The following is an 11,489-nucleotide window of genomic DNA, read 5'->3' as shown; positions in this document are numbered from 1 at the left end:
ATCAATTATTTTAGTCAAAATAAGAATAATTTGGAAAAAAATAAAAATTTAATGTAATATTATAAAATAATATCTCTACCATATTGAATTGTAATTTTTTTTTTAATATCAACATATTGTCAATTTAATATAAGATCTAGACATTAGATTCACACATTAAAAAAATATTATAAACAATGATTAATCCATGATTTTTTTTTAAGACCTTAACTCACGATATTGTATAAACCTAAGTATACTTTAAGTTACCTTATCATAATACTATAATAAAATATGGTGCATGTTGTATGGAACAAAAAAAAATTACTCCTTTTACTTTAGTGGCATAAAAATCTAATGATAATTTTTTAATAGTCATGACAGTTACAAAATAATAATAATAATAATAATAATAATAATAAATAAATAAATATTATTAATGATATTAATAAGTAATAACATTCATTAACTTTCCTAAAAGATTGTAGAGACCCTAAGATTGATTTTTTCGCGCGCGCTCGGTGATGCGATCAGCTAGGTCTGCGTTTAACTGCCGCCGCCATGGCTGCTCCAGGGGGTGCGGAGCCCTCTCCCACCCCACCGATATCCCCAGCAGAAGCATTCAGAAGCATATTAACGCAGAGAGGGAAAAAACGAAATCATCCTGAAGTCCCGAAATTTATAAAAAAGCTGGAAGAAATCCCAGAAATCGCTTTGCCAGAGGACCAAACAATCAAAATCGCTCTTGCCTTGGCTGACAGAGGTTTAGTAGGGCAATTTATGGGTCGGTGGCCAACAACAAAATCGACTGATGAATGGGTGCAAAGAAACTGGAGACCCCTGCTCCCCAACAATGTGATCAGCTACGCGGTTGGAAGGGGCTTCTTCATATTCGAATTTACTACCAAAGAAGACCGAGATCTGGTGTTCAGAAATGGCCCATATTTCATGGGAAACCAAGGTCTCTTCCTGAATAAATGGACACCCGACTTTGACCCCTCAGTAGATGTTCCAAAGGAGGTCCCTGTTTGGGTCCGGCTCCCCAATCTGCCAATACACTGCTGGAGCTATCAAGCTCTGCAAAAGATAGGAAACGGTTTGGGCAGATTCATAGACAAAGCTGATAACAAGGGCCAATACACTTGCGCCAGAATTTGCGTGGAAGTTGACCTTGAAGCTGGACTACCGGAAGCCATCAAGCTTTCAGTGGGAGATTGGCACCATTTCCAGAAGTTGGACTACGAGCAACTGCCATTCAAATGCAGAATCTGCCATGAGCACGGCCATTTTCAACGAAATTGCCCCAAAGCACCATCAGGGGACAAAGAGGAAGAAGAAGGTTGGAAGGAAATAAAAAAGGGAAAGGTAGTCTCAAAGCCAAACGAGAAGAAGCAGTCAGGACCAAAGGGAAATCCCCAGACCAAACCAGTCTCAAATGAAGGCCCATCCCCAGTTGAAAAGGGGGAGACCTCAGAGAAACATGAAGAAACTGAAGATCAGCCAAAGAAAAGGAAGGATACCGAAGAAGAACCAAATGCCCAACCAGCCAAGGCAGATCAAGGGGAAAAAGCAGGCAATGACGAGCACATAAGTCTTGCCTCTGATTCAGGGGAAGATTCAGAAGAAAGAGAATCCGAATCAGACAGTTCACAAATTTCTCCTATCAAATCGACTAGGGGCCGAAAATCCAAGAAGAAACAAAGAGAGGAGAAAACCTACATGGATGTTCTCCAAGGCTCTCAGAAAACTCTAAAAGGAATGATGAACACAAGATCCGGGCGCAAGCATAACAAGGCTCCAAAAGGAGCCACTCCCCCCCACTCCAATAAATAATGAAATATGTCTCCTGGAATTGCAGAGGATTAGGAAGCAGGCTGAAAGAAGAGGCCCTGAAAGACATAGTGAGGTTGCATATGCCTGAAATCTTTCTCATCCAGGAGACAAAACTGGAGGACACTCTTCTCCTCCAATCCAGCAAAACATTCTGGCGCAAAGGCCCTGGTAGAGCTGTCAGTGCTAGAGGTGCATCTGGTGGGATTGCCTCCTTCTGGGACAGCTCCAAATACGACTTGATTCAAGAAGAAAGTTGCCAGCACTGGATTTTCACTCAGCTCCTTCACAAAGATTCTGGCCAACAAGTAAGTATGTTTAACCTTTATGCTCCGGTCTCTCCATCGGAGAAAAAAATTTGTTGGGATTCGCTCCAGTCATTTCTTGTTTTGCACAATCCAGAAAACATCATTATTGCAGGGGATCTGAACGTTACTCTAGCTGCTGAAGAGAAAAAAGGAGGTTCCCCTGTAAGGGATCCAGCCAGAGAATGGGTAGAAGATATCATGATTGGCTGGGATTTGGAGGACATCAAACCATCAGCTGGGAAATACACTTGGTCTAATAAAAGACTAGGCCCCAGCCATATAGCTGCTAGGTTGGACAGATTCCTTGTCCAAGCCTCCTTTCTTACTAACGGGCTTATGGCTTCATCCAAAATTCTGCCCAACTGCACTTCCGATCATAAACCCATAAGTCTCGAGCTCTCCATGGATGGTTCTCTGGGCCCAATTCCATTTAGATTTAGCCCATTGTGGATTCAGCAAGAGGGTTTCAATGAGGTGGTCTCTGAAGTATGGAATCGGAAAATACAGGGATCCCCCTTCTTCGTTTGGGAAGAAAAGTTGCGGGCTCTTAAGAGAAGACTCAAGGAGTGGGCTAAAGCTTTGAAAACACCTGCTGCCAAGAGAAAAGAGTCTGTAGAAAACCTTGCTGCTCTCCAATCATCAATGGAGGATTCAGTTATTACCCAAAGTCTGCTCCAAAAAGAAGTTGAGCTGCAAAAAGCCCTTCATAAAGCTAGTAGGGACGAAGAAGAGTATTGGAGGCAAAAATCTAGAAATTTATGGTTACAGGCCGGCGACAAAAATACTAGTTTTTTCCACAGGCATGCCGAAGCTAGAAAGCAATTCAAAAATGTTTCAGAAATCCGATTCCAAGAGGCAGTGGTTAATGATTTTGAAGGTATCAAGAGAGCAGCATTCTCCTTTTTTAAAGATCTCTATTTAGCGCCAGATGAACAGCCTATAGATCCTCAAGCCTATCCGTATAATCTAATCCCTTTTTGTGTGAAAGATTCTGTCAATAATATGCTGACTGCTCCGATCAGCATGGACGAACTCAAGAAAGCCGTGGAATGCATGGAACCGGACAAGGCGCCAGGGCCTGATGGGTTCACTGCTAGGTTCTTTCAATCTTGCTGGTCAACTATCAACAAAGACCTCCTGAGAATGGTCAGGAAATCCCAATCCTGTGCAAAGATAGGAGGCAGTACCAATTCAGCCTTCCTTGCTTTGATTCCGAAAGAGAAAGGAGCCTCAGATTTCAGTAGATTTCGACCCATTTCACTGTGTAATACTAGCTATAAACTGATTACCAAAATAATTTCCACTCGCCTCAAGAATATTCTGCCGGACATCATACCGGAGAACCAAGGAGGCTTCATCAAAGGGAGAAAGATCCTGGATAATATAGTGCTGGTTCAAGAGGCAGTTCACTCAAGTGGCCAGAGAAAAGAGAAAGGAATGGTAATAAAACTAGATTTGGCTAATGCCTTCGACAGGGTGAGGCACGACTTTCTGTTTGCTGTTATGACGAAAATGGGCTTCTCAATAAACTTCATAAATTGGGTGAAAGCCTGCATTGCATCTCCTTGGATTGCACCGTTGGTAAATGGACGATCGACTGAATTTTTTACAGCTTCCAGGGGATTAAGACAAGGTTGTCCGCTGTCCCCGCTTCTCTATGCTATTCAAGCCTCAGTTCTTAGCTTCCAGCTCGACTTCTGTCAGCAAGTCCAAATTCTGCCAGGCCTTAGAATGGTGCATAATGTCAAAGATATAAATCATGCCCAATTTGCCGACGATACTCTGCTGCTGGGTGGAGCGAGCATTAATTCGGCCAGATCTTTCAAAAAGGAACTGGACATCTATAAGGAAGCATCCGGCAGCAAGATAAACTACTCAAAAAGCACAATCTATGGCTGGAACTGTTCAGCCAAAAATCTTGCTGACATAGCTAGGCTACTGGAAATGAAAATCTGTCAGGACTGGGATTCATTCAAGTATCTTGGGATCCCAATTTTCAGATCCAACCCTAAAGTCGCCCACTGGATACCCCTTTTGGACAAGCTAAAGCTCAGAATACAAGCCTGGGGAGCCTCCTGGTTGAACACTGCTGGGAAAATAATTCTTATAAAATCTGTCCTAACAAGCATGCCTCTTTATCAGCACTCCATTCTCCTTGCCCCCAAAACCTTTCTCAGTAAAATGGACGGTATGCTGAGGAGATTCCTGTGGGAAGGGGGGAAAAACAATGAAAGAAGACTTCATTTAGTAAATTGGGATACCATTAAGAAACCATTCATAGAAGGAGGTCTGCAAATGAGAGATTTGGCTGCTCAAAATCTCGCTCTAGGCTCAAAAATTTTGTGGAATATTGTGGCAGGGAAAATAAGCTGGAGCAAAAAAGTACTGTGGAAGAAATATTTTCAAGGTCAACGTCTGAGATGTTTGGACCTTCCTCCTAAAAACTCCAAAGGTTCCCCAATATCCAAGCTTTGTATCGCAGCTCTGGAGAACTTCAGTCCCAACCTCTACTGGATCCCAGGCAATGGGAAGAAAATCAGAATTTGGAAAGATCAGATTCTAGGAGACCAGCCACTACACCAGATAGAGGGCCTGGCAAATATTAAACTATGGCTGCACTCCAACAATAAGGAAACACTTTGGGACATATCCAACTGGACGGAGGATGCTGACAGAAGATGGGACAACTGGAATCTTGGAGAGGTTCCACACCATTTGCATTCTGAAGCTTCTTTACTGTTAGACAAACTGCAAGGAAAATCTCCTCTGTCAGCAACAGCCAAGGACAAAAGAGGGTGGGGCTCCCATACTGGTACCTTCTCGGTAGCTGAAGGATACAAAAGTCTAATTGCTGTTCTGAATGTTCCTCCAGACCCAACGCAATGGAAATTCATATGGAGCTTCCCTTCACTCCCAAAAATCAACTTCTTCAGCTGGACAATTGCTCATAACAGTGTTCTGACAGGAGACAACCTGAGAAAACGGGGAATGGAAGGGCCATCCAGATGCCCATTATGTATATCAGAGGAAGAATCAGCTGATCACCTGTTGTTGCTGTGTCCATTTGCCAAGACAGTTTGGAAGGGGATTCTGAATCCAAGGGCGAACAAGTTTGAGCTGCCAAGTAATGTGCCAAATCTGCTCCATGAGTGGGCCAAGCTATCACCTTTTTGCCTCAATAAAAAAAACCTGCTAAAGACTGCATGGATGTGGACCCCTAAATTCATATGCTGGAAGTTATGGCTGGAAAGAAATAACAAAATTTTCAGAGGAGAAATCTGCACTTCAAACAGAGTAATTTCCAAAATTAAAGCCTTTTTGGGAGAAACGCTGGAAGCTAAGCCAGCCTTAAGGAATGAAGCGAAGCTTGACAGTGAGGAGGAGCTCTGGCTGAAAGATATTGTCCCAAAAAATCAATCCATCCCTATTACTCCAGCCTATTGTCATGCTATGTGGGAAATACGCCTAGAAGAACAGGAATTTCTAAAGTGGAGATCGGCTCTAGATGACCATTGTCTATTCTTCGACGGGGCCTCTAAAGGCAATCCTGGCGCTGCGGGTGGAGGTGGAGTTCTGCTGAAACCTGAAGGCACTACTTTACTCAGGTATCATTGGGGTCTAGGAATCGAATCAAACAATAGAGCAGAGGCTCTAGCTTTGTGGCAGGGGCTGACTCTGGCTCTTAAATGGAATATTCAATCCCTGACGGTCTTTGGAGACTCTAGGCTCATCATTCAAGCAATGAATTCACAGTCAAATCCAATGCAGATCCATTTAAGCCATATTCTCAAGAAAATTAGACCCATGCTGGCTAAGTTTCAGAAAATTTCCTTCTACCACATAATGAGGCAGCTAAATTCTGAAGCCGATTCGGAAGCCAATCTTGGCTCAGCCAAAAGCCAAAGAATCCTTTCAGTCAACTCGGTTGAATCTCTCTGTATCATACCTTAATAGGATTTCCCAGGAAATTGATATTTGATGTATATGGGATCAGCTTCTGAGACAGCAATCTTGGATTCCCATCAGGTTTTGCTGTTCTAGTTTCCAGGTTTCATCTATTCCAAGCTCCAAGGGCAGGCACTCATGGAACGTTTGTTACTTTGGAATCTTTGTTTTTGGCAGACTCTTAAGCTATGTTCCCAGCAGAATCCTGAACTGTCTTGGACGAAGTGTGACTAGTTGGTTGAATGCACCGTTCAGTTGAGCTTCTGGAAGAATTAAAAGAGTCTTTTCTGGTTCCCCAACCACTTGTTGGAAGAAAGCCAAGACTGGCAGCAAAATTCGGGTCCTTCCTCTGTCTGTCAACTCTCAAGCTCGGTGAGCCTGTTAGCACTCATTCCTTTCCAGTAATTTAGATTAACTTCAGAAAGAAGATCTGGTGATAGTTTGCTCCTTTTCCATCGGCTTCTGCAAAGGGATTTTCGAACCAAGTGTTAGAGCAAGCTAATCTAAACATCGAGCCTAATAAAGCATCGGATCAAATATTCAGTGACAGCAAGTTGCTTGTGCATTACATCTATCCAAAAATGTCCTGTGGCATACATGTGATTGTTTATCCAAAGCGCTGGTTGGTTGGGGTTTGATGATCAGAGAGGGAAGTCGACATTTCAATTTCCAGATTGAAGAATCTCAGATCCGAATTGTCTTACTGACAGCCGAGATAGTGGTCAGCATCTCAAATTCCAAGTTCGAGCAAGCCAAATTCTGCAATCTCCCAGGGGCTACAGGTAACAACCATTGATTTTGTGGACAATCGCTCCATTAATGATGTCCAGAAATTTTAGGCAGAGACTCTGCGTTTTTCCCTAAAAGCCGCTTAAGTAACAAAGCATGTCCATGGATTCATCATGTAACAAGAATTCTGAGGGTCAAGAAATTTGAGGATCTATTTCAATGTAACTAGCACGCGGTAGCTGTTTTGCCGCCATTCAATAAAAAACATAACCGTTAAAGTCAAAAAAAAAAGTAATAACATTCAATATTAAACAATTAAATATTATTAAACAATAATATTATTAAATAAATAATAAAAAGTACCCGGATGCGAGTGCCTTAATTACCTGTTAATGTTGGTGCATGCGAAATGGGCAGCTGGCATTCCACTAAGTTGGTTCTGGCGGTTCGAGGTAGGTAATTAACAAGCATTAATGGATCATCGGGCTCGAGGTATGCAGGCAAGTAATTTCAGTATGGCGTGCATTCACCATGGCATATTTTCTCCGAGTTCTTCAGGCTTAGGCATATTTGCTCCGGGTTCTTCAGGCATTGTTCTCCTCTGGTGGTTATGTCCTCAGCGCCTCTGCGCAACCCAGAGAATTTGGAAGCCCCCCTGGCTTCATAATTGGTCTCATTCTGCCTGCTTCAGGTATATGGTTCTGGTTCTCTCCGACGGCGTCTGGTGTATTGAGTCAGTCTTCTCCATTTGCGTACAATCTATTGATTTTGTCTCGCCCGTCTCTGTAAGGTGTTTCGATTTAGTCTTTTCTGAAAGTATCTGGTTCGGGCATTGGGTTTATTTAGTCTTTGTTTGGTTTTTTCTTGTGGTATATTCTATCTACTGCAAGCTCTGCATTTGGGTCTTCAGTACAGAGGTCTGGTATTCGAACTGGGTTCATTTAGCCTGTGTCTGGCCGCTTCACTCTCACCTTCAGTCTCCCGGCTCCTTCAATCTGCAGATTTATACTGTAATGGCCCGTCGTCGCGGCATCCCCAGGCGTGGCAGTAATTCAGGGTCCCGTGGAGGCTCTCGGGGTCATGGTGGCTCTGTCCCTTAATGTATAACTCCGTTAGCCTCTGCCTCTCCATCCTCTCCGCCCTCTGACCATTCTAGACCTACCCTAAACAGCTCATTTCAAATGACCCGGTTCAAGTTCATAAGCAGGCTTAACAAGCCTCTTATCTCAGCTACTATAACTGTTATCTTCTCGGAGGAGGAAGATGAGCTTACAAGCTCGGATGAAACCTCCAAGGAACAGTCTCATTCTCAAAATTCTAGTGATTTTCAGGGTATCTTGGCTGGAGTCGTCCTCAATGACTCTGCTACGTTGCACGAAGAGGGCCAACAGGAAGACTTTCGCCCTCAGCCAGCTTCACCTCAAGAGAAAATTATAGCTTGTGAGCCCGCGCGCCTCTCCAGAAGTGTTCTGAACCTTGTTCTTCCTCCAAAAGGCAGCATGATGGAAGCTGAAGATAATGTGATGGTAAGTTGGGTAAGCTCCCCCAACCAGGAAAATGAGAACGCTACAGACACGCCACCGCAGGTTTAATTACTCTTGGCTTCAGCGACATGACAGCAAGTTATCTTATGATTTCTGGTTTTTGTGTGAAATTCTCAATGTGCATGGCTTCTTTTCTTATCAGCATGAAATTTTACAGTCTCTAGGACATAATTTTGGTTTTCCATCTTTTTGTAATAGTGACTGTAAAGGACAACATTTTTGTAAAAGATCAGCTCCTTCTGAAGCTTCGATCTTATATAGCTCAGTTTAGTTTTGGGTCTCTCAAGCTTACCATAATTCTCACTTCTATGATTCTCATTTTTGTAAAAAGAATGCAATGTGCTATCTGCAACAGTATTTTTGTCAGAGGCCAGGCTACAGTCCCCTCAGAGGTTCAAACCTCTTTGTAAATATTTTTTTCCTTTAATCTTAATAGAATAGTCTTTATACAGAAGAAAAAAAAAAAAAAAAAGAGTAAAAATATTACAAATAAATAACAATATTTTATTAATTATAATATTAATAATTTTAAAGAACATTAGTAATATAAAAAAAATTATAATTTAATTATAAATAATTCATAATATTTGATAATATTAAACATTAATTTATCCATGTTTACATTAAAATTAGTTAATATATATATTAGTAATATTAATGTTAATTATTATAAATTTATGTCTTTATAATTTACAAATATATATTTATATATATAATTTATAAATAATTTATTAGTGTTTTGGGTTTATAAATTTATTATCCTTTGCATTTATTAGTGCCTTGGGTTTATAATATCAATCCTTTGGATTTATTAATCTAAGTTTTCATATTTCTACAATATAGTATTATTGATAGGGTTTATAATATTAATCCTAGGGTTTAATATAAATCCCTTGGGTTTATAATCAATCATGGTCAACCATGGTCCAACGTCACATTGTGACAAACATTGTGTCAATATAGAAATTATCCATGGTCAATGATGGTCAACCATGTTTATTTTAGGGTTTACAATATTTTTCTTAGGTTCATATACCTTGGGTTTTGTAGAAAATTCCATGTAGATTCAAATGGAAAATTGTAATATGCTAAAAAAATTGACTTGAATATACTCTATATATGATCGGAAATAATAAATGATCAATGAAATCACGAAGCATATAAGAGAAATAATTCAATCACACATAACAAATTTATTTTCTAGGGAACGCGACATCTCAAAACCCTTGTTATCTGTATATTGCATTAGTCAAAGAATCTGGATGAATATAATATGCTCTACTCAACCTTGAGCTCAACCTACACAAGTATTTTCTATCCTCTATCTGACTGATTATCGTCGAAAAATACTAGCCAAGTTTCCAAGCCTACAAGCTCCTAATTCCTTGCATTGTTCCCTTGGGAATTAATCCTTATTTAATGGAGAAATTCCCGAATTATGAATTCTACAATCCTCATAGGCCTTTCTCTATCTCCATGCACCATATGTTTAATTTAGATTATCTTACAATTGATAGTACACTATCCCTGAACTCCATTCTCAATTGTTTCTTTCTCTAATCTGGCTTGCATGAGTTAATTATGAGTGGATCTTCAGTTTACAGGTTGATCATTGCAGACAACACCACATTGCACTTCAGGCAACACCCCATTTTTCAATAGGAAGCACCCCACTACTGTAGGCTACACTCCACTATTGCAGCTTGCACCCCACTACTACAAGTTACACCCCACTACTGCAGGTGACACCCCACTACTACAGGAAGAACCCCACTACTAGACCTCTCACTATTTCCTACATCAGTTGGAACTAGTTTAACTCACTTTAACTCAGTTAGACTGAATTAAATAATTACAACTCAAAATAAAGTCAATTAGTGCTCCTAATTGTAGGAGACACTCTACATGACTCTAGTTAGACCGTCAACTCGAATTAACTGATCTAAGTAAGTCAAATTAACTTAGTTAACTATTACAAGTTGTCATGAGATGTGGAATTACAATTTAATTCAAGGACAAATTAAATTAGGGTTTTTCTTGATGTTATTTTAACATTTCTTATTGTTATTTTCAACACTCCCTCTCAACAAGAAATAAATTCAACTCTATCCCGTTTCGGTACCTTTGGAATTTTCCGTATGCAATACTTTTCACTGTTGTTGTTGCTACTACAACATCTACAACCAAAAAGCATCCAAACATAATGAATGGAATCAATTGTGTCTGCAACTGTCTACTGGGAAAAATTGTGTTGTTGTTGACTCTGCTACTGAGCCTCCTACTATGCTATCAACTCTTCTCTGCACTCCTCATTATTTGACTGACATTGATCCTCTTGCTACTGAATATTGTGGGCCTCCGTAGCAAGGTAATGATCCACGAGACAAAAAACACCTCAATGGATCCTGCCCAATTTCTAAAACTCTTGGAATGATGTTCCATATCACCCCACCTCACTCCTAGAGGTATAGCTACATGTGCTTCCTCTACCCACTTGGCTCGAAATTCCCCCCTACTAGAGGTATCTGCTTGAGTGGATGCCTCCACTTAGTCTCCTCTCTGCTTCTCCAATTGTGGTTGCTCCACGACTTGTTGAGGCTGCTTCTGAGGCATGTTGAGAGGTAATGCATTCTCCCTCTCAACCACCAACTCTCTAACCTTTTCCTTTTCCTCAAGACTTTGCATGCATTAGCTAAATCTTATCTACTCATATTGTTGTTGCTACGACTCTATTGATGCTTCCACACTGCTGCTACAACCATTGCAATAATGATTCTGATCTCCCTAGATCTCAAAGTACTAGCTTCCATAGGATTTCTCCCTCTCCAACTAGACTCCCTCTGAGTCTGGATCTCCTTATGTGAAATCTCTCTACTCCTCATTCTGCTAATATCAATGATCAAAACTTCTTTTTGTGTCACTAAACATTGGCTCATTGATCTGCCCACTAGAAACCTTCTTTCTCCATTAATAAGTTTTCACATAGGGTCTTATGGAACTGCACTAAACTAGAGATCCATCAATATGCACGGACAACTTCGAATTCTTCTCCTGACTGCCTTTGGCCAATACTTCAAATTCATCCTTTGCCTGACTACTTCCTTTGGTTAATACTTAACCAAATTTCCAAGCCTCCAAAATCCTAATTCCTTGC

At 40.7% G+C, this 11,489-nt stretch overlaps 1 protein-coding gene across 1 annotated transcript; it reads left to right on the top strand.

The window, feature by feature from the left end:
- The first annotated feature begins 540 nt into the window (after positions 1-540).
- Positions 541-6,068, top strand: LOC149187107 (uncharacterized). The gene is made up of 2 exons (XM_089409553.1): positions 541-1,624; positions 2,251-6,068. Exons 1-2 carry the CDS (start codon positions 541-543, stop codon positions 6,066-6,068), a joined length of 4,902 nt encoding a protein of 1,633 aa, XP_089265679.1.
- The last annotated feature ends 5,421 nt before the right edge of the window (positions 6,069-11,489 follow it).

This window comes from Pinus tabuliformis, chromosome 3_1 (genome assembly GCF_031772625.1).
Source record: "Pinus tabuliformis cultivar Carrire ecotype Pingquan chromosome 3_1, CPIR1, whole genome shotgun sequence".
NCBI lineage: Eukaryota > Viridiplantae > Streptophyta > Pinopsida > Pinales > Pinaceae > Pinus > Pinus tabuliformis.
The sequence above is the reverse complement of the archived record's forward strand: the minus strand, read 5'-3'. Positions and strand labels throughout refer to the sequence as shown.

Bases quoted from the DNA above. Each gene is read 5' to 3' on its own strand.
- LOC149187107 (XM_089409553.1), top strand. From the start codon at position 541: ATGGCTGCTCCAGGGGGTGCGGAGCCCTCTCCCACCCCACCGATATCC. The intron at 1,625-2,250 runs GTTCACAAATTT...ACGTTACTCTAG, and splicing joins AAGAGAATCCGAATCAGACA to CTGCTGAAGAGAAAAAAGGA.